Source organism: Coregonus clupeaformis, chromosome 30 (genome assembly GCF_020615455.1).
Source record: "Coregonus clupeaformis isolate EN_2021a chromosome 30, ASM2061545v1, whole genome shotgun sequence".
Lineage (NCBI taxonomy): Eukaryota > Metazoa > Chordata > Actinopteri > Salmoniformes > Salmonidae > Coregonus > Coregonus clupeaformis.
This window is the reverse complement of record NC_059221.1, coordinates 4,710,377-4,737,341: the sequence shown is the minus strand read 5'-3', so window position 1 is coordinate 4,737,341 and position 26,965 is coordinate 4,710,377. Positions and strand designations below refer to the sequence as shown.

At 42.1% G+C, this 26,965-nt stretch overlaps 1 protein-coding gene and 1 long non-coding RNA gene across 2 annotated transcripts in view; both read left to right on the top strand.

Moving 5' to 3' along the window:
* The first annotated feature begins 754 nt into the window (after window positions 1-754).
* On the top strand, window positions 755-5,171 carry LOC121545307. The gene is made up of 3 exons (XR_005996262.1): window positions 755-767; window positions 1,389-1,391; window positions 5,071-5,171. It is a non-coding gene; the product is annotated as an uncharacterized LOC121545307 (long non-coding RNA).
* Window positions 5,172-16,659: 11,488 nt separating this feature from the next.
* LOC121546769 (receptor-type guanylate cyclase gcy-28-like) overlaps window positions 16,660-26,965 on the top strand; it is a 34,369-nt gene continuing 24,063 nt past the window's right edge. Inside the window, exons 1-5 of the mRNA XM_041858009.2 lie at window positions 16,660-17,801; window positions 20,837-20,971; window positions 21,624-21,798; window positions 24,088-24,186; window positions 24,316-24,407. Of these exons, the coding sequence (XP_041713943.2) occupies window positions 17,079-17,801; window positions 20,837-20,971; window positions 21,624-21,798; window positions 24,088-24,186; window positions 24,316-24,407 (1,224 nt within the window). The 5' untranslated portion in view covers window positions 16,660-17,078. The remainder of the gene's footprint in view (window positions 17,802-20,836; window positions 20,972-21,623; window positions 21,799-24,087; window positions 24,187-24,315; window positions 24,408-26,965) is intronic.

The window sequence follows — 26,965 nt, the reverse complement described above, 5'->3', positions numbered from 1 at the left end:
GATTAAAATCCTGCAGCGCACGCAAGGTCCCCCTGCTCAAGCCAGTGCATGTCCAGGCCCGTCTGAAGTTTGCCAATGACCATCTGGACGATCCAGAGGAGGAATGGGAGAAGGTCATGTGGTCTGATGAGACAAAAATAGAGCTTTTTGGTCTAAACTCCACTCGCCGTGTTTGGAGGAAGAAGAAGGATGAGTACAACCCCAAGAACACCATCCCAACCGTGAAGCATGGAGGTGGAAACATCATTCTTTGGGGATGCTTTTCTGCAAAGGTGACAGGACGACTGCACCGTATTGAGGGGAGGATGGATGGGGCCATGTATCGCGAGATCTTGGCCAACAACCTCCTTCCCTCAGTAAGAGCATTGAAGATGGGTCGTGACTGGGTCTTCCAGCATGACAATGACCCGAAACACACAGTCAGGGCAACTAAGGAGTGGCTCCGTAAGAAGCATCTCAAGGTCCTGGAGTGGCCTAGCCAGTCTCCAGACCTGAACCCAATAGAAAATCTTTGGAGGGAGCTGAAAGTCCGTATTGCCCAGCGACAGCCCCGAAACCTGAAGGATCTGGAGAAGGTCTGAATGGAGGAGTGGGCCAAATTCCCTGCTGCAGTGTGTGCAAACCTGGTCAAGACCTACAGGAAACGTATGATCTCTGTAATTGCAAACAAAGGTTTCTGTACCAAATATTAAGTTCTGCTTTTCTGATGTATCAAATACTTATGTCATGCAATAAAATGCAAATGAATTACTTAAAAATAATACAATGTGATTTTCTGGATTTTTTTTTTGATTCCGTCTCTCACAGTTGAAGTGTACCTATGATAAAAACTACAGACCTCTACATGCTTTGTAAGTAGGAAAACCTGCAAAATCGGCAGTGTATCAAATACTTGTTCTCCCCACTGTATATATATACACACATACAGTGAGGGAAAAAAGTATTTGATCCCCTGCTGATTTTGTACGTTTGCCCACTGACAAAGACATGATCAGTCTATAATTTTAATGGTAGGTTTATTTGAACAGTGAGAGACAGAATAACAAAACAAAAATGAAATGAAAGAAAAAAATATATTAATTGATTTGCATTTTAATGAGGGAAATAAGTATTTGACCCCCTCTCAATCAGAAAGATTTCTGGCTCCCAGGTGTCTTTTATACAGGTAACAAGCTGAGATTAGGAGCACACTCTTAAAGGGAGTGCTCCTAATCTCAGCTTGTTACCTGTATAAAAGACACCTGTCCACAGAAGCAATCAATCAATCAGATTCCAAACTCTCCACCATGGCCAAGACCAAAGAGCTCTCCAAGGATGTCAGGGACAAGATTGTAGACCTACACAAGGCTGGAATGGGCTACAAGACCATCGCCAAGCAGCTTGGTGAGAAGGTGACAACAGTGGAAATGGAAGAAACGCAAAAGAACTGTCAATCTTTTATTTATTTTTTATTTTTTTATGCCATTTAGCAGACGCTTTTATCCAAAGCGACTTGCAGTCATGCGTGCATACATTTTTTTTTTTTTTTTGTGTATGGGTGGTCCCGGGGATCGAACCCACTACCTTGGCGTTACAAGCGCCGTGCTCTACCAGCTGAGCTACAGAGGACCAGATGGAGAAGGTGGGCTTTGGGAGGGAGATGCAGGGGATTCCATCCATCATCAGGAAGGAGGAGTGTGTGTGTGTGTGTGTGTGGGTGGGTGCATCACACCTAAGAATCTTCTCCCCCAGTACCTCACTGAGACTTCAAAAAATCCCTGGGCTTCAAGGATACGGAAAGTCATCATGATGGAGTGGTGATTGAGTTTCTTCTGATCAGAACTCTTCACCACCTCAAGGTTTCCTCTCACAGTCTCAGCCTCACATACATTATGTTTAAAGGCCCACCTCAGAGGAAGTTGCTGCACCTATTTTGAGTAATTCCTGTCCTAGAGTGGACATTTTCATCTAGGTTACAGCTCGAAGACTGACGCAAGCTGCCAATACATATTCAGGAATTGGGGGTGGGAACGTTGTGGTGATTTCCACGTGTAGCAGAGAAATAACAACAAATAGGCCACTGACTGACAGCTGTCAGTGTACCTAGCAAGCATGCTAACCTTAGCCAGCTAATTAAAGTTATGTGAGCCCCATTTCAGTTAAGTCAGGTGACAATTATTTCAGAAAAAGGCTACCAGTCTACCTTTCAAGAGATGAGTCTCAGCTAAACCGTGTCTATACAAGCTGTTGAAATGTTGATAATTGCAGTGAAACCATGTCGGATTCCAGACGTCATTAATATTTGGACATGCATATTCTTTGTTCTCTCTGTCATCATTTCAGAAAGCTAGCTAGCTATATATCAATGCGTTATCTAAATTGCGCAGCTGCAGTGCCTTCAGAAAGAATTAATACTCCTAGACATACTCCACATTTTGTTGTGTTACAGCCTGAATTCAAAATGGATTCAAAAAAATTATAATCTCACCCATTTACACACAATACCCCATAATGACAAAGTGAAAATGTTTTTAGTAATTTTAGCAAATGTATTGAAAATGAAATACAGAAATCTCATTTACATAAGTATTCACACCCATTTACATAAGTATTCAATACTTTGTAGAAGCACCTTTGGCAGCGATTACAGCTGTGCGTCTTTCTGGCTAAGCCTCTAAGAGCTTTCCACACCTGGATTGTGCAATGAACAAAAAGTAGGCCTAATAAACTCAAACAAAAACCCAGGCTCAATAATTGCCTGTTAACCCAGCAGCATGCTACTCTTGTCCTGTCTGTTTCAGTCTTGTCCAACAAACAATAACAATGACAGGGTTTAAATACACATACCCACAATGCATCAGCCAATAGGAGGAAGACCTGACACAATGATCAATTAACCTTCACAATGCAAGAAATTCAATACAACATGTTCAGTTCATAAACATGTATGTATTCATACAAGCACACATATCAACAAAGGTGCTTCACCTGATCTACGCATAAATACAACCTGGGATTTAAACATGTACGTCCCCCTGGGATAAGCTACTACCGCTTTACCCATACACTGAATAAACCATGCGCTTGAACGCATCCACTGTTTGCCTGTGGAAACTCGGACCAGGAAATGGACAGATAACCCTCTTCAATTAACAAGGAAAACAAGGTAAAAATGTACATTTATTTTGCTTAACTTTAACGATATGATAGTTAAACATTGTAGTTGTAAGGTTTGACCAGTATATACATGATTAGAAGAAGCATCATACTGGGCACCGCACAACAAGAGGTTTTGCGCGCAAAAAACAATTGTTGGCGTGCGACCATAAACTCTAACACATGTTTCTTCTCTCTTTCACAGATGATCATCAATCAAAAGGACATCACTAACCACACAAATACAATTAATAAATGTGCTTCTCATTAATCATTAACCGTTTGCAATGTCTGGTTATTTAGAATAAGGCCTGGCTTTAGATTAGGTGGTGGAGGACATAAAGACGATCATCACAATACCCATAACATGATGTAGCCACCACTATGCTTGAAACTATGGAGAGTGGTACTTAGTAATGTGTTGTATTGGATTTGCCCCAAACATAACACTTTGTATTCAGGACAAAAGGTTAATTGCTTTGCCACATTTTTTGCGGAATTACTTTAGTGCCTTGTTGCAAACAGGATTTATGTTTTGGAATATTTTTATTTTGTACAGGCTTCTTTCTTTTTACTCTGTCATTTAGGTTAGTATTGTGGATTAACTACAATGTTGTTGATCCATCCTCAATTTTCTCATTTTACATTTGAGTCATTTAAAATTCAAAAGGCACTTGCACATCCGAGCTACAGTTGAAGTCAGAAGTTTACATACACTTTAGGCAAATACATTTAAACTCAGTTTCACAATTCCTGACATTTAATCCTTGTAAAAAAATCCCTGTCTTAGTTCAGTTAGGATCACCACTTTATTTTAAGAATGTGAAATGTCAGAATAATAATAGAGAGAATTATTTATTTCAGCTTTTATTTCTTTCATCACATTCCAGTGGGTCAGAAGTTTACATACACTCAATTAGTATTTGGTAGCATTGCCTTTAAATTGTTTAACTTGGGTCAAACATTTCGGGTAGCCTTCCACAACTTTCCCACAATAAGTTGGGTGAATTTTGGCCCATTCCTCCTGACAGAGCTGGTGTAACTGAGTCAGGTTTGTAGGCCTCCTTGCTCGCACACGGTTTTTCAGTTCTGCCAACACATTTTCTATAGGATTGAGGTCAGGGCTTTGTGATGGCCACTCCAATACCTTGACTTTGTTGTCCTTAAGCCATTTTGCCACAACTTTGGAAGGGGTCATTGTCCATTTGGAAGACCCATTTGCGACCAAGCTTTAACTTCCTGACTGATGTCTTGAGATGTTGCTTCAATATATCCACATAATTTTCCTTCCTCATGATGACATCTATTTTGTGAAGCCCCGTGCTTCACGGTTGGGATGGCGTTCTTCGGCTTGCAAGCAACCCCCTTTTTCCTCCAAACATAACGATGGTCATTATGGCCAAACAGTTCTATTTTTGTTCCATCCGACCAGAGGACCTTTCTCCAAAAAGTACGATATTTTGTCCCCATGTGCAGTTGCAAACCGTAGTCTGGCTTTTTTATGGCAGTTTTGGAGCAGTGGCTTCTTCCTTGCTGAGCGGCCTTTCAGGTTATGTCGATATAGGACTCGTTTTACTGTGGATATAGATACTGTTGTACCTGTTTCCTCCAGCATCTTCACAAGGTCCTTTGCTGTTGTTCTGGGATTGATTTTCACTTTTCTCACCAAAGTACGTTCATCTCTAGAAGACAGAAGATGTCTCCTTCCTGAGCGGTATGATGGCTGCGTGGTCCCATGGTGTTTATACTTGCGTACTATTGTTTGACAGATGAACGTGGTGAACTTCAGGCGTTTGGGAATTGCTCCCAAGGATGAACCAGACTTGTGGAGGTCTACAATTTTTTTTCTGAGGTCTTGGCTGATTTCTTTTGATTTTCCCATGATGTCAAGCAAAGAGGCACTGAGTTTGAAGGTAGGCCTTGAAATACATCCAGTGTTTCTCAGTTTGACAGAGGGGTTGATATTGAATGGATGGACAAATATATATTTCTCAAAGACTAAAATTCAAAAATAGTAATAGCCTATTCCATTTACACTAAACAGGGCTCTGCTATTCTTTCTGTTAAACGGAGGCTTCACTGAAGCAAATGACTCAAATGATGTCAATTAGCCTATCAGAAGCTTCTAAAGCCATGACATCATTTTCTGGAATTCTGGAAGCTGTTTAAAGGCACAGTCAACTTAGTGTATGTAAACCTCTGACCCACTGGAATTGTGATACAGTGAATTATAAGTTAAATAATATGTCTGTAAACAATTGTTGGAAAAATGACTTGTGTCATGCACAAAGTAGATGTCCTAACCGACTTGCCAAAACTATAGTTTGTTAACCTGAAATTAGTGGAGTGGTTGAAAAACGAGTTTTAATGACTCCATCCTAAGTGTATGTAAACTTCTGACTTCAACTGTATATTTGTTGCAGGTGCATGTTAACAGTTGAATAAGATGAGAAAAAAGAAGAAACCCGCACATTGCTCTTGCTGGTATCACTGCTCTTTATTAAGTTTTACGTATCGGCCTCAAGTCTTTTTTGTACAGAGCTTTTGTGAGTGTTTATAATTTGCACCCTTATGTAGACATTGCTCCACTCACATCCGTTCAATGCATCGAATGGGGTTGGAGTCGAGGGAAAATAAGCAAGTGTTACCAAATATAACAATGTACATTTCATAAGTATTCTAATAAAGTGTGTACATAAAACGTATTAAACACGTCTGTGAAACCACAATGAGGACATCACCTATCAAGTACATTTTCATAAATCATTGGGTACAGTGTGTCATGACTTGACTTTAACATTAATCAGAAGACTGTTTCTCTAATTAACTAACTATGTTTAATTGTTACCCGATTACATTAATCATGTAACAATTAACTAATTAGGATCTGGGGTACCACGAGAGCGGTTCTTTAAAGAGTTACGTCTAGGAGCAACAACGGCTCAGCCGCGAAGTAGCAGGCCACACAAGCTTACAGAACGGGACCGCCAAGTGCTGAAGCGAATAGCGTGTAAAAATCATCTGTCCTCGGTTCCAACACTCACTACCGAGTTCCAAACTGCCTCTGGAAGCAACGTCCACATAAGAACTGTTCATCGGGAGCTTCATTAAATTAGTTTCCATGGCTGAGCAGCCATACACAAGCCTAAGATCAACATGCGCAAAGCCAAGCGTCGGCTGGAGTGATGTAAAGCTTGCCGCCATTGGACTCTGGAGCAGTGAAAATGCGTTCTCTGGAGTGATGAATTACACTTCACCATCTGGCAGTCCGACGGACAAATCTAGTGCCCGACCTCACTAATGCTCTTGTGGCTAAATGGAATCAAGTCCCCACAGCAATGTTCCAACATCTAGTGGAAAGCCTTCCCAGAAGAGTGGAGGCTGTTATAGCAACAAAGGGGTGTCCAACTCCAAATGAACGCCCATGATTTTGGAATGAGATGTTCAACGAGCAGGTGTCCACGTACTTTTGGGCATGTAGTGTATGTTTAAAAAAAGCTGCGGTAGAAAGGATCATCAACACATACTGAGCAGCTCACGTTATAGACAGAGGCATGCTACATGTCAGACCAATCCAAACTCATCTCCCGGCATGTCCAGCCCACCCATTATCTCAGCCAATCATGGCTAGCGGGAAGGTTCCTGTCTTTTTCCGTGGCGAAACCAACTATGCTCACATTTTGATCCCCTCCCAAAAAAATATGTTCAAATGCCTCTCCTGTGAAGTAGTGACGTGCGACATACACCTAGCTTTCTGAAACGGGTCACATATTGAGACCCCCCCACCCCCTTTAGCTCTCAGAACAGCCATAATTCATCGGCACATGGACTCTTCAAGGTGTCGAAAGCATTCCACTGTCACGAATACCGCCAAGGCTGCTCCTCCTCCTTGTTCGCGCAGGCTTCGGCGTTCGTCGTCCCCGGAGTACTAGCTGCCACCGTTGGATGTTTCGATGTTTGTTTGGTCATGTCTAGTTTAGTGCACCTGTTTCCCTCGGCCTGGGGCTCCATATGCGAGATCTCACCTCGTGGAGTTGCAATGATCATGAGAACGGTGAGGAATCAGCCCAGAACTACACGGGAGGATCTTGTCAATGATCTCAAGGCAGCTGGGACTATAGTCACCAAGAAAACAATTGGTAACACACTACGCTGTGAAGGACTGAAATCCTGCAGCGCCCGCAAGGTCCCCCTGCTCAAGAAAGCACAAATACAGGCCCGTCTGAATTTTGCCAATGAACATCTGAATGATTCAGAGGAGAACTGGGTGAAAGTGTTGTGGTCAGATGTGACCAAAATCGAGCTCTTTGCCATCAACTCAACTCGCTGTGTTTGGAGGAGGAGGAATGCTGCCTATGACCCCAAGAACACCACCCCCCCCCCGTCAAACATGGAGGTGGAAACATTATGCTTTGGGGGTGTTTTTCTGCTAAAGGGACAGGACAACTTCACCGCATCAAAGGGATGATGGACGTGGCCATGTACCATCAAATCTTGGGTGAGAACCTCCTTCCCTCAGCCAGGGCATTGAAAATGGGTCGTGGATGGGTATTCCAGCATGACAATGACCCAAAACACACGGCCAATGCAACAAAGGAGTGGCTCAAGAAGAAGCACATTAAGGTCCTGGAGTGGCCTAGCCAGTCTCCAGACCTTAATCCATAAAACATCTGTGGAGGGAGCTGAAGGTTCGAGTTGCCAAACGTCAGCCTCGAAACCTTAATGACTTGGAGAAGATCTGCAAAGAGGAGTGGGACAAAATCCCTCCTGAGATGTGTGCAAACCTGGTGGCCAACTACAAGAAACGTCTGACCTCTGTGATTGCCAACAAGGGTTTTGCCACCAAGTACTAAGTCATGTTTTGCAGAGGGGTCAAATACTATTTCCCTCGTTAAAATGCAAATCAATTTATAACATTTTTGACATGCGTTTTTCTGGATTTTTTTGTTATTCTGTCTCTCACTTTTCAAATAAACCTACCATTAAAATTATAGACTGATCATGTCATTGTCAGTGGGCAAACGTACAAAATCAGCAGGGGATCAAATACTTTTTTCCCTCACTGTACATACAGCTGAAGTTGGAAGTTTACATACACCTTAGCCAAATACATTTAAACTCAGTTTTTCACAATTCCTGACATTTACTCCTAGTAAAAATTCCCTGTCTTAGGTCAGTTAGGATCCCCACTTTATTTTAAGAATGTGAAATGTCAGAATTTTTTTCAGCTTTTATTTCTTTCATCACATTCCCAGTGGGTCAGAAGTTTACATACACTCAATTAGTATTTGGGAGCATTGCCTTTTAAATTGTTTAACTTGGGTCAAACGTTTCGGGGAGCCATCCACAAGCTTCCCACAATAAGTTGGTTGAATCTTCCTGACAGAGCTGGTGTAACTGAATCAGGTTTGTAGGCCTCCTTGCTCGCGCAAGCTTTAACTTCCTGACTGATATCTTGAGATGTTGCTTCAATATATCCACATAATTTTCCTTCCTCATGATGCCATCTATTTTGTGAAGTGCACCAGTCCCTCCTGCAGCAAAGCACCCCCACAGCATGATGCAGCCATCCCCGTGCGTCACGGTTGGGATGGTGTTCTTCAGTTTGCAGTTCTCCCCTTTTTCCACCAAATATAACGATGGTCATTATGGGCAAACAGTTCTATTTCTGTTTACATACACTAAGTTGACTGTGCCTTTAAACAGCTTGGAAAATTCCAGAAAATTATGTCATGGCTTTAGAAGCTTCTGATAGGCTAATTGACATCCTTTTGAGTCAATTGGAGGTGTACCTGTGGATGTATTTCAAGGCCTACCTTCAAATTCAGTGCCTCTTTGCTTGACATCATGGGAAAATCAAAAGAAATCAGCCAAAACCTCAGAAAAGAAATTGTAGACCTCCACAAGTCTGGTTCATCCTTGGGAGCAATTTCCAAACGCCTGAAGGTACCACGTTCATCTGTACAAACAATAGTACGGAAGTATAAACACCATGGGACCACGCTGCCGTCATACCGCTCAGGAAGGAGACGCTTTCTGTCTCCTAGAGATGAACGTACTGTCACGCCCTGACTCAGAGGACTCTTATATGTTGAGTCAGGGTGTGTGTATTCTTTGTTTGTATATATTCTATGTTGTATATCTAGCATGTGTGGATCTATGTCGCCGGTGTGGTTCCCAATCAGAGGCAGCTGTCGCGCGTTGTCTCTGATTGGGGACCATACTTAAGCAGCCTTTTGGCACAGTCTAGTTGTGGGATCTTGTTCATTGTAAGGTATGTGAAAATCTTTAAGGAATACCTTAAAGGAGAGAGAGTTAGCTCTCTCTCTCCTTCTCGCTTCTCGCCACGCCACTTGGTAGGAGCGACCGGTCAGGTAGGACGCAATCCAGGAGTGAGCCGCGCCGGAGATGCCCAGCTCGGAGAGGGTGGAGAGGAGGATCTGATGGTTCACAGTATCAAAGGCAGCAGACAGGTCTAGAAGGACAAGAGCAGAGGAGAGAGAGTTAGCTTTAGCAGTGCGGAGAGAGAGTTAGCTAACTCTCTCATTGTAAGGTATGTGAAAATCTTTAAGGAATACCTGGGATAGGATAAAGTAATCCTTCTAACCCCCCCCAAATTGTAAAGTGGTTATCCCACTGGCTATAGGGCGAACGCACCAATTTGTGAGTCGCTCTGGCTAAGAGCGTCTGCTAAATGACGTTAATGTGCCCTTGAGCAAGGCACTTAACCCTAATTGCTCCTGTAAGTCGCTCTGGATAAGAGCGTCTGCTAAATGACTAAAATGTAAATGTAATGTAAATGTATGTTGTGTGTGCGCTACCTTGGACTTCACGTTTCGTTTATTGTTTAATAAACATGTACGTATATCACGCTGCGCCTTGGTCTGTCCCTTCATTTAACGAACGTGACACGTACTTTGGTGCGAAAAGTGCAAATCAATCCCAGAACAACATCAAAGGACCTTGTGAAGATGCTGGAGGAAACGGGTACAAAAGTATCTATATCCACAGTAAAACTAGTCCTATATCGACATAACCTGAAAGGCCGCTCAGCAAGGAAGAAGCCACTGCTCCAAACCGCCATAAAAAAGGCAGACTACAGTTTGCAACTGCACAAGGGGACAAAAATAGAACTGTTTGGCCATAATGACCATCTTCATGTTTGGAGGACAAAGGGGGTGGCTTGCAAGCCGGAGAACACCATCCCAACTGTGAAGCACGGGTGGCACCATCATGCTGTGGGGGTGCTTTGCTTCAGGAGGGACTGGTGCACTTCACAAAATAGATGGCATCATGAGGAAGGAAAATTATGTTGATATATCTCTCTTGTAGCTCAGTTGGTAGAGCATGGCGCTTGCAATGCCAGGGATGTGGGTTCGATTCCCACGGGGGACCAGAATGAAAAATGTATGCACTCACTAACTGTAAGTCGCTCTGGATAAGAGCGTCTGCTAAATGACTAAAATGTAAAAAAAATAATTGAAGCAACATCAAGAGATCAGTCAGGATGTTAAAGCTTGGTCGCAAATGGGTCTTCCACTCCTCCATGACGACATCACGGAGCTGGTGGATGTTAGAGACCTTACACTCCTCCACCTTCCGTTTGAGGATGCCCCACAGATGCTCAATAGGGTTTAGGTCTGGAGACATGCTTGGCCAGTCCATCACCTTTACCCTCAGCTTCTTTAGCAAGGCAGTGGTCGTCTTGGAGGTGTGTTTGGGGTCGTTATCATGTTGGAATACTGCCCTGCGGCCCAGTCTCTGAAAAGAGGGTATCATGCTCTGCTTCAGTATGTCACAGTACATGTTGGCATTCATGGTTCCCTCAATGAACTGTAGCTCCCCAGTGCAGGCAGCACTCATGCAGCCCCAGACCATGACACTCCCACCACCATGCTTGACTGTAGGCAAGACACACTTGTCTTTGTACTCCTCACCTGGTTGCCGCCACACACGCTTGACACCATCTGAACCAAATAAGTTTATCTTGGTCTCATCAGACCATAGGACATTGTTCCAGTAATCCATGTCCTTAGTATGCTTGTCTTCAGCAATCTGTTTGTGGGCTTTCTTGTGCATCATCTTTAGAAGAGGCTTCCTTCTGGGACGACAGCCATGCAGACCAATTTGATGCAGTGTGCTGCGTATGGTCTGAGCACTGACAGGCTGACCCCCCACCCCTTCAACCTCTGCAGCAATACTGGCAGCACTCTTACGTCTATTTCCCAAAGACGACCTCTGGATATGACGCTGAGCATGTGCACTCAACTTCTTTGGTCGACCATGGCGAGGCATGTTCTGAGTGGAACCTGTCCTGTTAAACCGCTGTATGGTCTTGGCCACCGTGCTGCAGTTCAGTTTCAGGGTCTTGGCAATCTTCTTATAGCCCAGGCCATCTTTATGTAGAGCAACAATTCTTTTTTTCAGATCCCCAGAGAGTTCTTTGCCATGAGGTGCCATGTTGAACTTCCAGTGACCAGAATGAGGGAGTGTGAGATCGATGACACCAAATTTAACACACCTGCTCCCCATTCACACCTGAGACCTTGTAACACTAACGAGTCACATGACACCGGGGAGGGAAAATGGCTAATTGGGCCCAATTTGGACATTTTCACTTAGGGGTGTACTCACTTTTGTTGCCAGCGGTTTAGACATTAATGGCTGTGTGTTTAGTTATTTTGAGGGGACAGCAAATTTACACTGTTATACAAGCTGTACACTCACTACTTTACATTGTAGCAAAGTGTCATTTCTTCAGTGTTGTCACATGAAAAGATATACTCAAATATTTACAAAAATGTGAGGGGTGTACTCACTTTTGTGAGATACTGTACATACAGTCAGGTCCATAAATATTTGGACATTGACCAAGTTATTATTATTTTATTATTCCCTCATTAGTTCATTTACAACTAAGCAGATAAAAGGTCTGGAGTTGATTTCAAGTGTGGCATTTGCATTTGAAATCTGTTGCTGTTAACCCTCAATATGTAGTCCAAAAAGCTGTCACTGCCAGTGAAGCAAGCCATCATTAGGCTGAAAAATCAAAGCAAACCCATCGGAGAGATAGCAAAAACATTAGGTGTGGCCAAATCAACTATTTTGTACATTCTTAAAAAGAAAGAACGCACTTGTGAGCTCAGGAACACAAAAAGGCCCGGAAGACCACGGAAAACAACTGTGGTGGATGACAGAATAATTATTTCCCTGGTGAAGAAAAACCCCTTCACAACAGTTGGCCAGATCAAGAACACCCTCCAGGAGGTAGGCGTATCTGTGTCAAAGTCAACAATCAAGAGAAGACCACCAGAGTAAATGAGACAAAGATCACCTTGTACCAGAATAATGTGAAGAGTATGGAGAAGGAAAGGGACTGCTCATGATCCGAAGCACACCACCTCATCTGTGAAGCATGCTGGAGGTAGTGTTATGGCGTGGGCATGTATGGCTGCCAATGGAACGGGTTCCCTTGTATTTATTGATGATGTGACTGCTGACAAAAGCAGCAGGATGAATTCTGAAGTGTTTAGGGCTATATTACCTGCTCAGATTCAGCCAAAAGCTTAAAAACTCATTGAACGGCGCTTCACAGTGCAGATGGACAATGACCCGGAGCATACTGCGAAAGCAACCAAATACTTTTTTAAGGCAAAGAAGTGGAATGTTCTGCAATGGCCAAGTCAATCACCTGACTTGAATCCAATTGAGCATACATTTCACTTGCTGAAGGCAAAACTGAAGGCAAAACGCCCCAAAAACAAGCAGGAACTGAAGACCGCTGCAGTAAAGGCCTGGCAGAGCATCACCAGGGAAGAAACCCAGCATCTGGTGATGTCTATGGGTTCCGGACTGCAAAGGATTTGCAACCAAGTATTAAAACTCACAATTTAATTTATGATTATGTTAGTTTGTCCAATTAATTTTGAGCCCCTAAAATTGGGGTGCTATGTATAAAAATGGTTGTAATTCCTACACGGTTCATTCAATAATTTTGACAAAACCCTTAAATTAAATACGAAAGTCTACACTTTAAAGCACATCTTGATTGTTTCCTTTCAAATCCAGTGTGGTGGCGTACAGAGCCAAAATGATGCAAACTGTGTCACTGTCCAAATACTTATGGACCTGACTGTATATAAATTATATAACAAATCACCAAAGTATTGCACTGGGCCTTTACTAGTATTAGCGGACAGATATAGACGTCTGTAGCATAGGCAACAACATTAGTTTTTTAGCATTTCTGCTTTGGCAAAAAAGGTAATTATATAATTAAGAACAGTATCTTGCAGGATTTAATAGTTGGAATTGTAAGAGTTGTTGCCCTGTCCCTTTCTCTGTGATTGTCATTCTAATGGGATCCAGAAAGAACAAAACCCTGTCCTCAAACATTTACAAAAAAAGGTAATAAGTTATTGGCAAAGACACAAAACATCCACATCAAATTAAATATTTTTCTAGATCAAATAACATGGGAAACAACCCCTTTTTGTGCAGTATTAATTTACCATCCTTACAAACCACTTAATGTAAATGTACGTTACTGTATTGTACATAGGCTGGTCATCTAGGTTTGCACCTGTAGACTTTCCATCCAGCTACTTTGAAGAATCTCAAATATAAAATATATTTTGATTTGTTTAACACTTTTTTGGATACTACATGTTATTTCATAGTTTTGATGTATTCAATAAAATGTAGAAAATAGTTTACAAAAAATACGAAAAACCCTTGATTAGGTGTGTCCAATCTTTTGACTTGTAGTGTTTATCAAGCAAGTATTATTAGATTAACTGTTTTGTACAGATAATTATAAGACTCAAGTTACAAATGCTAGTAAACACTCAAATACATTTAGTTTAAAATGCTTCACAAAAGTAGTGCACTGGGCCTTTACTAGTCCTGTATTAGCAGACCAATGTCTTCAGTGCTGTCAACTTTTTTTTCTTCTGCAAATTGCACCAACCCCAAACTACTTCACGTGGCTATGACAACATGTGACTAACAGTGCAGTTCTATGTGGGAGACTAAGTGCCTTGATCAAGGGCTAAGCGGCAGGAGGTGGTAGGTCTACATGGGCTCAGACTCAGCAGCTTTCCAGTGTAAAAAATGCTTACTTTTTCATGTAGGCTATGATAAGAGTCATGAAAATGTGGTTATAAGACACGGAGAAGTCATGGAAAATGTGTATAAACCATTAACAGTGAATAATCAGAGGTCTCTATAGCATAATGTCATTTGTGAATTTCGGTGAACATAGACTAATGGACCGACATAGAAAAAGAAAGCTCTTGCACTTCTTTCATCCCAAGTCTAGCACTGGTAATCGACCTTAAATAAGTTTTATTTTGGTTTCCAGCAAAAGTATTGTCCTTTTCGTTTTCTCACCCCACCAAAATAAAGTTTAAACGCATGGTATTTATTGGCTTTTCCTGTTATTATGGAGCAGACACTGAATTAGGCAGATCAATAACTGGATAGGAGCCTACAATTTCCCTTGTTCCCTTATTCTGCATACTAAGATTTAACGTATTTCTCTTTATTTAGACTCACTCAAATATCGATAGGCTAAACCTATGCTCAAGGGTGGACACAGCTGTCATGGAGTTCCATATACAAAAGCAATTACGCACTATTCATTATTTCCCCCGTTTGTGGAAACGCATCTTTTTCAACCAACTCTTCTGATAAAGGAACATCTCTCAATTATAGATATTAGTGAAAATCAAATAATCAATTCAATAAGCATTCAACTCAATTGGAATCCATAGGATATTTTTGTGCGCTAATAAGATTATGCCCATCATTTTGGAGTTTGAGCATAGAAGCCTACTTTGTTACCTCAATCATTCGTGTTAAACATGAAACGAATGAATATTGTTAATGAGTGTAATAACACAGGATTTTTGAACTATTTTAAGATGATGGGCAATTGTTGATTATGCTTTTTGTAGATTGTCATCGAATAAAAATGTCAATATGAAAATGTAATAAAACATTTCAAAGAGACGCATGATAAAATTAGAATCTAATGTATTACTTGTTTGTCTGTTGAAAAGCCTGGGTGAAACGAGGTGAGATTTGATTGGCATGTATTCCCTCCCTTTGCAGAAATTAAACCTCAACAATTATCCAACACACGTCACTAGTTGCAACCATTAATAAGCATCCTGTGAGTCCTATCTGATAGCTGGAACATGCGATATTCCAGGTCCAAATGACAGACATTTTTGTAAATAATAGGTCACAATGTTCACCTTTTATTCTCTTGAACTTACATCATAAAATAATTATTTTGATATTCACGTTTTACTTTCGAACGACGAGTCCATGTCATCTTTGGAGTACATGAAAAAGGAATGCTTCGCATCTGGGACCCTGTCCTCAGCTTCTCTGAAAGGAACATTTACCAAAATTCAGAAAAGCAGACGTAAAAGAAGAGTCGCACCAAAGACGCAGGAAGAGACAGACAGCGGCTGCAATATTTGCAGGTGTGTATGTCAATTGTGACTATTGTTCTATAAATGTTAATAGCCTACAAACCGAACACCTTAGTTTACTTTTGTAGGCCTATCCTATAAAGGGCTACGTTTTTGGCAATAATGATGAAAACTATTATAAATATTTACATTAGGCCTATAGCCTTATTTGAGCTTTTTCGCAGAAAGATAGCCTATTTGATAGAGTAAGGCTATTTGAAAGAGTAAGTGTACCAATTTATTAGCTCTTTGAAAAAAAGGTTCTGGATAGAACCAAAAAGGAAATTGGTTCCATATAGAACCCTAAATGGAGCCCAAGGTTTCTATATGGAACTCATTTTGGTTCAGTGAAGAATCCATGGACTTAAAAAATAACCCTACAAATGCCATATACACTGAGTATACCAAACATTAGCAACGCCTTCCTAATACTGAGTTGCACTGGATGGCGTTTGGGTGGTGGACCATTCTTGATACATATGGGAAATTGTTGTTGAGCATGAAAAACCCAGCAGCGTTGCAGTTCTTGACACAAACCGGTGCGCCTGGCATCTACTACCATACCCCGTTGATATCGATTGTATTGCCGATTCACACTCTGAATGGGGCCCACACACAATTCATGTCTCAGTTGTGTCAAGGTTAAAGAAAGATTTCTGTCTCCTCCACTTTATCTACACTGATTGAAGTGGATTTAACAAGTGACATCAATAAGGGATCATAGCTTTCACCTGGTCAGTCTATGTCATGGAAAGAGCATATGTTCTTAATGTTTTGTATACTCAGTGTACGAAGCAAGCAATATAACCCTTTTTGGTTCTGTCCAGAAACCTTTTTTCTAAGTGTAATCAAACATTTATATCCTACACATATCTATTAATTCACCAATAAACAGCAACTCAGCCTTGATTCCAAGGTTTTTAAATGATAATGTCATAATTTAATAATATTTCATATTGACAATCAATTGTATTATTTGTATTATTTAATCAGATCCTTATTTCTGTATATTTTTATATTTTTTGCAGTTTCTCTCTCTATCTGTGTCTCGGCAGTAACCGCACTGTTCGTCGCATCTTCACGGCTTGTCTGCTCTCGTTTCTGGCTCTGCTCGGCTCAGTCTCCGTCGACCTCAGCTCCAACTTGGACCTGCTGCGCGCCACAGAGGCCGCTGTCGCCGAGCTGACTTCATGCAGGACTACGGCTATTCTCCAACTCATAGGTGAACTCCAAAACAGGAGAAGTCTATGCAGAAAGTACAGGAGTAACGAGACAGACCAAGAAAAGTGTCTACCAACTAGCATTTTACCAGTGATTATTAGACTTTGCACTGATAAGGAGGGCCACAGAAACAGTCAGGGTCACCCATGCAGCGAGGAGTTGGTGGAGTTCTGCCAGAAACTCTGGGAAGATTTGACAGAATTTCTGAACACAACATGGGGAGTTGAGGACAACAGTGACATGTCCGTGTTCTCCTTGACCATTGTCAGACTCCTGGACATTTGGGGGGACGTGGAACAGGACATTAGTCAAGTCAAGCAGTTTTCAGACTGGAAAGATGTCCTCTCATTGAGACTGTTGGTCACATTCCTGGAACTCAACCACCAGTTCAGGGAACTCCCTTCCATAGGAAACCAAGCTGACTTTCACAAGAAGTGGATCCACGCACTCAGCCGTCTAGCCTTTGCCCAGCTCTTGTCAGAAACGCTAGAGGACTGCTGGGTGGAGAACATTCAACTAAAGCTCAACCTGACCAACAGCCTCAAAGTTGACCCATATGTCTTTGAGTCTGCCCCGTGGCAGATCCCAGCGTTTGGCACGGTGAGAACAGCAGGCGTCCTCACAGGCTCTCAGACTGGCATCCAGGCTCTGAGGGACACCCAGGCGTGCCTGCTGGCCAGGGCGGTGCCAGCTCTGAAGCTCCGATCCAGGGCCATGTTCTCAGGGCTCAGCATGCGGATCTCCCTGTTGACATTGGCCTGCCTGATCTATCCGTTGGTGCTGGTGTCCTTCAAGCAGATGACGGAGTGGATCCAGAACTATGCACGCAGCCTGCAGGAGAGGACCGAGGACCTGAAGCGCCAGAGACAGCTGGCCGAGGACCTCCTGCACCAGATGCTGCCCAAGACCGTAGCCAAGCAGCTGAGGCAGCAGAAGCACGTGGAGGCGGAGAGCTACGAGAAGGTGGGTTTGATTGATCTGAGCAGATGTGGGCCTTCAGTTCCATCATGTCGATCAATTCTATTTCTTGCTGCGTCATCATTTCCATATCCCATGGTCATCACTCTTTGGTTATGCTAGAGAGTTAGGAATTCAAAATTAGCCACAACCCTCAACATTAGTGAACCCCCCTCAACATTGTAAAGAACCATTTGGAAGAGAAAATGGTTCTTTGAATAGAGCAAATAACCTCTCAAGAATCCTGTTTTCTTATAGCACCTTCTAACCACAACTTCTAAGTTAAAGAAACGTTTTAAAATGTCTATAACCAACTTAAATATCAGCAAGATAATACCCTTTCTGTGTGACACTGACACAAGGTGTATTATCATGCCCCCCCCACCCCCCCACCCCCTTCACCTCCACACTTTTAGCAGTGTGAGGGCCTTGTAATGATAGGGGACAGTATTGGTGCGATACTTTGGCAAGATCACTGAATGAACCCCTGCATTTGGTTTCTTTGTTCTTATTGTTGTTGTAATTACCTATAATTACGGTGTTCCATATTCATTAGGAGATAAAACGGGTTACGCAGGTGCAAATTGCGTCCAGCTCATTGAGGTGCTTGAAGCAGCTGGGCCAAAAGCACTCTGCTCAGGGCTATTAGCTACCAAAGGGGATGTGGTCCGTTTTTACACAGGCTTCTTTGAGTTCCAGCAATGGAACATTCTGAAAATGGAACACAATATTAGCACAAGAGTATAATCTGCATACACGAGGAAGGTCATACTGTCTTAGGTCATATAAACTCAACGTTGAAGGCCATAAGACAGATTCCTGGGGAACCACCATTGTGCTAAACAAAGACACTATAAGTATTATAAGTATACAATATGACTGTACAGTACACTTACAAATGACACACCATTGGTTTTCTCATGTTTACCATGGATCACTGTCTCTCTTGTAGAATACTGTAGATTGAAATCTAAATGGCGTCAACCAGTGGCGTCATGCACCTATTATTTAGAGGGGGTACGAAGTATGTGTTGATGGAGGGGGGTTATCAGAAGTCGGAGAATGTAGATTATTTTTAAACACCTGAAACAGCTTTTTCCTGAAATCTAGAGCCAAAATCATTATGCCTAATTCTATGTAAAAAAAAATTGTATTTTTCTGCATAAGTTATCTAAGCATACCTCTTTATCTGTTCAATTGTCATTTTTATTAATTATGCACATTGATTCTTTAAGAACTTTTTAACTTCTTAGGAGTTTAGTACAACTGCCACACTGGTATATAGTATCATAACGAAATAATTAAAGCAATTTCAGTCATTTCTAAAGTAAAACAACCCTGTGGACACCTGTCGTCGAACATCTCATGCCAAAATAATGGGCTTTAAAAAAGAGCTGGTCCCCCTTTGCTGCTATAACAGCCTCCACTCTTCTGGGAAGGCTTTCCACTAGATGTTGGAACATTGCTGCGGGGACTTGATTCCATTCAGCTACAAGAGCATTAGTGAGGTCGGGCACTGATATTGGGCGATTAGGCCTGGCTCGCAATCAGCATTCCAATTCATCCCAAAAGTGTTCGATGGGGTTGAGCTCAGGGCTCTATGCAGGCCAGTCAAGTTCTACCACACCGATCTCAACAAGCCATTTCTGTATGGACCTCGCTTTGTGCACAGGGGCATTGTCATGCTGAAACAGGAAAGGGCCTTCCCCAAACTGTTGCCACAAAGTTGGAAGCACAGAATCGTCTAGAATGTAATTGTATGCTGTAACGTTAAGATTTCCCTTCACTGGAAGGGGCTTAGCCCGAACCATGAAAAACAGCCCCAGACCATTATTTCTCCTCCACCAAACTTTACAGTTGGCACTATGCATTCGGGCAGGTAGCGTTCTCCTGGCATCCGCCAAACCCAGATTCATCTGTCAGACTGCCAGATGGTGAAGCGTGATTCATCACTCCAGAGAACAGTTTCCAAAGGCAGCGAGCTTTACACCACTCAAGCCGACGCTTGGAATTGAGCATGATGATCTTAGGCTTGTGTGCGGCTGCTCAGCCATGGAAACCCATTTCATGAAGCTCCCAACTAACAATTATTGTGCTGACATTGCTTCCGGAGGCAGTTTGTAACTCAGTAGTGAGCTAATTTTAAGCACTTCAGCATGCAGAAGTCCCATTCTGTGAGCTTGTGTGGCCTGCCACTTCGTGGCTGAGCCATTGTTGCTCCTAGACGTTTCCACTTCACAACAACAGCACTTACAGTTGACCGGGGCAGCTCCAGCAAGACAGAAATTTGACAAACTGACTTGTTGGAAAGGTGGCTTCATATGACGGTGCCTCGTTGAAAGTCACTGACCTCTTCAGTAAGGCCATTCTACTGCCAATGTTTGTCTATGAAGATTGCATGGCTGTGTGCTCGATTTTATACACCTGTCAGCAACGGGTGTGGCTGAAATAGCCGAATCCACTAATTTGAAGGGGTGTCCACATACTTTTGTATATATAGTGTAGTTAGACAAGCTGCTCTAACTTGATTGATACCCTGAAATGGCTTGGTAGCTAGTTATTAGGTTGGTAGATTGCTGGCTAGCTAAATCCAACTTCATAAAATTGCTAGGTGGCTAGTATTACAGAGAAACAACAAAACATTTTCATTTTATTTATTCATCAAGAAGGAATCAATAGTCAACATAGCTTGATCAAATTAATTTACAAGCACACCTCCTGTGAATCCTGCCCATCTTACTAGGGAGAATAAGGGGGTGATACTCTTTGCCTGGTCCAGTTAATGTGCCCCCTCCGCAGCTGACAGATCTTTTTATAAATAATTATGATAAAACGTCGGCTTAAAAATGTATAGTAATTAATTTAACATCTGAAAAATGTAAAACAAGACAAATCTGAGGGGGCACGTGCCCATGATCCCCCTATGGGCATAAATAAGAGAGAAATGAATATAAATACAATGTACTGACTGTACTAGCACTTTAACAATTTAACATATGATGAGGCTAAGAAAGGCATCTTAAAAATGTTTTTCTGTACAGGTGACTATTTTCTTTTCTGATATCGTTGGTTTCACCACTATCTCGGCCTCCTGCACCCCTCTGCAAGTCGTGGAGATGCTGAACAACCTGTACATGTGCTTTGACACTCGCATCGACTCCTATGACGTCTACAAGGTAAGACTGAACTGGGGTAGCCTACATGGAGATTGGATTGGACCAAAATCGTTCTTGCCTACATTTTACATTTTAGTCATTTAGCAGACGCTCTTATCCAGAGCGACTTACAGTTAGTGAGTGCATACATTTTTCATACTACTACTTACTAAAACTAAATACTGTGTACTAACCATACTACCTACTATTTTGAACAAAAACGGAACAAATATCAACAGAATACGCTCATCCATACTGAGAAGACGTCATCTAATTCGCAATAGGGTTGTTCCCCGCCATTCCTTCATTTTGGTACAGCCCATCCCCTTATCTGATTATCAGCTGTTGTCAAACATATGTGGGTCTGATAAGACGACTCAATAGTGTACAGCGAATTCATACTAGGAAAAAAAGCATAAATGAGTATGGCATCCTGGCATTTAAAGCTGTAAAACGTTATATTTTTGTATACTCAAAGTGCATACTATTGAAAACACAAGTATGGGTAATCGGAGACTTCCTATGTCCCAATCTACATACTAGCATATTATGTAGTATGAATGGCCAATACATCACTTCATACTAAATAGTGTGTAAGTTTGAGTATTGGGATGTTTCCGACCTATCTGAAATGCGCTTATCATGAGTGGAGCCATTGTATTTGCTCCCCCAGGTGGAGACGATAGGCGATGCCTACATGGTGGTGAGTGGGCTGCCTGAAAGGAATGGGGATAAGCACGCTGATGAGATCGCCAAGATGTCGCTGGACCTGGTGGCGGCGGTCAGACAGGTGGCAATCCCCCACATGCCCAACACGAGACTACAGCTCCGCGCAGGCATACACACAGGTGAGAGAACACACACATTACGCACACACACAGGCACACACCACACACCGCCACACACACCTTTCTTACCCATGTTAAAATCGCATAAGGGTTTTAGGTGCTGTAAAAGTACCTGATAAACTCACCTAACAGGCAGATGCTTTGAGTTTTCTGACATGTGTACGCAAGCAATATTTCATTTAATGCAAATAACTTTCATTTCCTGAGAGGGAACTTTATGTTTGGTAATATACGCTGAGTGTACAAAATATTAGGAACATCTGCTCTTTCCCTGACATGTGAAGCTATGAACCCTTATTGATGTCACCTGTTAAATCTACTTCAATCAGTGTAAATGAAGGGGAGGAGACCGGTTAAAGAAGGATTTTTAAGTCTTGAGACAATTGAGACATGGATTGTGTATGTGTGCCATTCAGAGGGTGAATGGGCAAGACAAAATATTTAAGTGCCTTTGAACGGGGTATGGTAGTAGGTGCGAGGCGCACCGGGTTGAGTGTGTAAGAACTGCAACGCTGCTGGGATTCTCGCGCTCAACAGTTTCCTGTGTGTATCAACAATGGTCCACCACCCAAAGGACATCCAGCCAACTTGACACAACTGTGGGAAGCATTGGAGTTAACATGGGCCAGCATCCCTGTGGAACGCTTTCGACACCTTGTAGAGTCCATGCCCCGACGAATTGAGGCTGTTCTGAGGGCAAAAGGGGGTGCAACTCAATTTTAGGAAGGTGTTCCTAATGTTTTGTACACTCAATGTATACAGTGGCTTGCGAAAGTATTCACCCCCATTGGCATTTCTCCTATTTTGTTGCCTTACAATCTGGAATTAAAATTGATTTTTGGGGGGTTTGTATCATTTGATTTACACAACATGCCTACCACTTCGAATATATTTTTTATTGTGAAAGAAACAAGAAATAAGACAAAAAAACAGAACTTGAGCGTGCATAACTATTCACCCCCCCAAAGTCAATACTTTGTAGAGCCACCTTTTGCAGCAATTACAGCTGCAAGTCTCTTGGGATATGTCGCTATAAGCTTGGCATATCTAGCCACTGGGATTTTTGCCCATTCTTCAAGGCAAAACTGCTCCAGCTCCTTCAAGTTGGATGGGTTCCGCTGGTGTACAGCAATCTTTAAGTCATACCACAGATTCTCAATTGGATTGAGGTCTGGGCTTTGACTAGGCCATTCCAAGACATTTAAATGTTTCCCCTTAAACCACTCGAGTGTTGCTTTAGCAGTATGCTTAGGGTCATTGTCCTGCTGGAAGGTGAACCTCCGTCCCAGTCTCAAATCTCTGGAAGACTGAAACAGGTTTCCCTCAAGAATTTCATTTGGCAACCACCAAATGTGTTGGCTTATTTTTTTCTTTAAGCAATGGCTTTTTTCTGCCCACTCTTCCGTAAAGCCCAGCTCTGTGGAGTGTATGGCTTAAAGTGGTCCTATGGACAGATACTCCAATCTCCGCTGTGGAGCTTTGCAGCTCCTTCAGGGTTATCTTTGGTGTCTTTGTTGCCTCTCTGATTAATGCCCTCCTTGCCTGGTCCGTGAGTTTTGGTGGGCGGCCCTCTCTTGGCAGGTTTGTTGTGGTGGCATATTCTTTCCATTTTGTAATAATGGATTTACTGGTGCTCCGTGGGATGTTCAAAGTTTCGGATATTTTTTTTATAACCCAACCCTGATCTGTACTTCTCCACAACTTTGTCCCTGACCTGTTTGGAGAGCTCCTTGGTCTTCATGGTGCTGCTTGCTTGGTGGTGCCCCTTGCTTAGTGGTGTGACAGACTCTGGGGCCTTTCAGAACAGGTGTATATATATTGAGATCATGTGACAGATCATGTGACACTTAGATTGCACACAGGTGGACTTTATGTAACTAATTATGTGACTTCTGAAGGTAATTGGTTGCACCATATCTTATTTAGGGGCTTCATAGCAAAGGGGGTGAATACATATGCACGCACCACTTTTACGTTATTTATTGAATTTTTTGAAACAAGTTATTTTTTTCATTCCACTTCACCAATTTGGACTATTTTGTATATGTCCATTACATGAAATCCAAATAAAAATCAATTTAAATTACAAGTTGTAATGCAACAAAATAGGAAAAACGCCAAGGGGGATGAATACTTTTGCAAGGCACTGTATACTATATCTTGCATACTTATTTCTGTGGTAAGTTTGATGTAAGTCTATAACCTGGTGTTATTACCAAAGTAAATATCAGTGAGTAAATTATGGTGTAGCAGGCTTGTCTTTCTCTTCATTTGCTCTCCTTGCCCCAGGTCCATGTGTGGCAGGTATTGTCGGCTACAAGATGCCCAGATATTGCCTGTTTGGAGATACTGTCAACACAGCCTCTAGAATGGAGTCCACCAGCTTGCGTAGGTGTACGGCATGCATGCACACACACACACACTCTCCTCTCTTTTTGTACAAACATTCCACTTTTCTTTGTGTGTGTTTGTGTGTGTGTGTATGTGTGTGTGTGTGTGTGTGTGTGTGTGTGTCAGCTCAGAGGATCCACGCCAGCTCAGCCGTATACCTGGCTCTGATGAAGGACGGTGCCTACGAGCTCCAGCTGAGAGGAGAGATCGAGGTGAAGGTAAGGCTCTTCTATTGACACTGGGAAAAATAGCATACCCCTGAAGTTCTCTTTGAGGGAAATAAAGTTGTTATATTTTTAGTCCTGGAATAGGCTTAATCTTGCCTGGCTACCCAGACTCCTTGCTCCGTCCAACGCTACGCCATGCTCACGGACGTTAGTTTCTTCTCCGCAATGAGTCTGGATCTGAGCACCTTCCTGACTTCACCGAGTGTGAACACATTTGGGGCCGTCTGATTGGTCCAGAAACTGATGGGTTGGGCCGGAGCCAGAACACACGTGGGTAAAGCGGCAGTTTGAAAATGTGTCATTGGCTGATACTCTGATTGGTTAGAGACGATCCTATTGCTGAAGACTTTATTTTGTGCAACACCCATCCTGCCCCTGGTCACCACAAAAGACAAAGATGGCAGTTTCAGACTAAGGTACGTAGCAGCGGAAGAATTTAGTATGAGTTGTCAGTAGGGCTGTTACGGTGACCGTATTACCGCCACACCAGTGGTCACAAGTCATGACGGCAGTCAAATTCCACATGACCATTTAGTAATGGTAATTAGGCTTCTCCAAGCTCGGATGCTGCTGATGGTCATTAGTAGCCTACCAAACTTGCTAACTGCCTGGTACTCAGCACTCTATTGTCCCTCTAATCACTCTAACATCAATGCAAATGTAATCGAAAATCTAATCAAACACTTAATGAGAGCATGAGCTCATGTTGCGCAACATTTCTATAGGCTATGCAATTGCGTGAGAAAATAGAGTGATGGCCTCTATTAAAAAGAGGAGGATCCCATCAGCTTTCTATAGGCTAGGTCTACTATATTTATTTCTCAACTTTCCTAATATTAAGCACATTGCTTCTCTTTACAACAGGAGTATAGCCTACCTGGCTGGCATGAAAATGAACCACGGGAAAAGCGTCCTCCATTCGCTATTTAAGTGCATAGATGACATGTATTTTTTTCCGCTGCCCCTGTTTCGAGGCAGGTGCATGATAATGGTCCATTCTAAATCAAAACAAATTTCACACGTGTATTATTTAGTATATGTAAAGACAAGATTAAATCAAGAATAGTGTAATGGGTGACAATATTAGCCTATCACCTGTGAATGATATATTAGCCTATCACTTTTGAATGATGCCCAGCTTAAGACAAGAAACAGCGCGTTTTTTTTGCAACTTTTTCAAATCGTATTCGCACATCTCATGTAGCCTAGCCCATAGGCCTATATGTTTTGATAAGGTTTGTATCACAACTAAAGTAGCCAAATAACTTCGTAAAATGAAGCACATTAATCCGCTTTACAAGGGGTGTAGAGCCTAACTGGCATACATACAGTGCGTGGGTTTCAAGTTTGGGGAAGATCATTTTCACCGTAAAAATGCACCTTTATAATAAAAGCATTACATGCATAATCACATTTGTGGTTACTTTTGAGAATAGTGTTTTCCTGCTAATGGAACATTCGCGCTTATAGCCTACTGCCATGTGCGCATTGCTGTGCTTATAATTTGAAGAAATAGCCTAATAGTTTATCAACATTTTCAGCTAAACGTTCTCATCTGTTGCGTCAGGCTCATTGCATAAAACAGGGTTTTCTGATGTTAGTGGTTGTATTCATTTGGGATCTATGCATCCCACAACTGTCTCAGACTACAGTGCCTTGCAAAAGTATTCATCCCCCTTGGCGTTTTTCCAACTTGTAATTTAAATGGATTTTTATTTGGATTTCATGTAATGGACATACACAAAATAGTCCAAATTGGTGAAGTGGAATGAAAAAAATAACTTGTTTCAAAAAAATTCCAAAAAATAAATAACGGCAAGGTGGTGCGTGCATATGTATTCACCCCCTTTGCTATGAAGCCCCTAAATAAGATCTGGTGCAACCAATTACCTTCAGAAGTCACATAATTAGTTAAATAAAGTCCACCTGTGTGCAATCTAAGTGTCACATGATCTGTCACATGATCTCAGTATATACAGTGAGGGAAAAAAGTATTTGATCCCCTGCTGATTTTGTACGTTTACCCACTGACAAAGACATGATCAGTCTATAATTTTAATGGTAGGTTTATTTGAACAGTGAGAGACAGAATAACAACAAAAACATCCAGAAAAACGCATGTCAAAAATGTTATAAATTGATTTGCATTTTAATGAGGGAAATAAGTATTTGACCCCTCTGCAAAACATGACTTAGTACTTGGTGGCAAAATCCTTGTTGGCAATCACAGAGGTCAGATGTTTCTTGTAGTTGGCCACCAGGTTTGCACACATCTCAGGAGGGATTTTGTCCCACTCCTCTTTGCAGATCTTCTCCAAGTCATTAAGGTTTCGAGGCATGGAGCCCCAGGCCGAGGGAGATTGACAGTTATTTTGTGTTTCTTCCATTTGCGAATAATCGCACCAACTGTTGTCACCTTCTCACCAAGCTGCTTGGCGATGGTCTTGTAGCCCATTCCAGCCTTGTGTAGGTCTACAATCTTGACCCTGACATCCTTGAAGAGCTCTTTGGTCTTGGTGGAGAGTTTGGAATCTGATTGATTGCTTCTG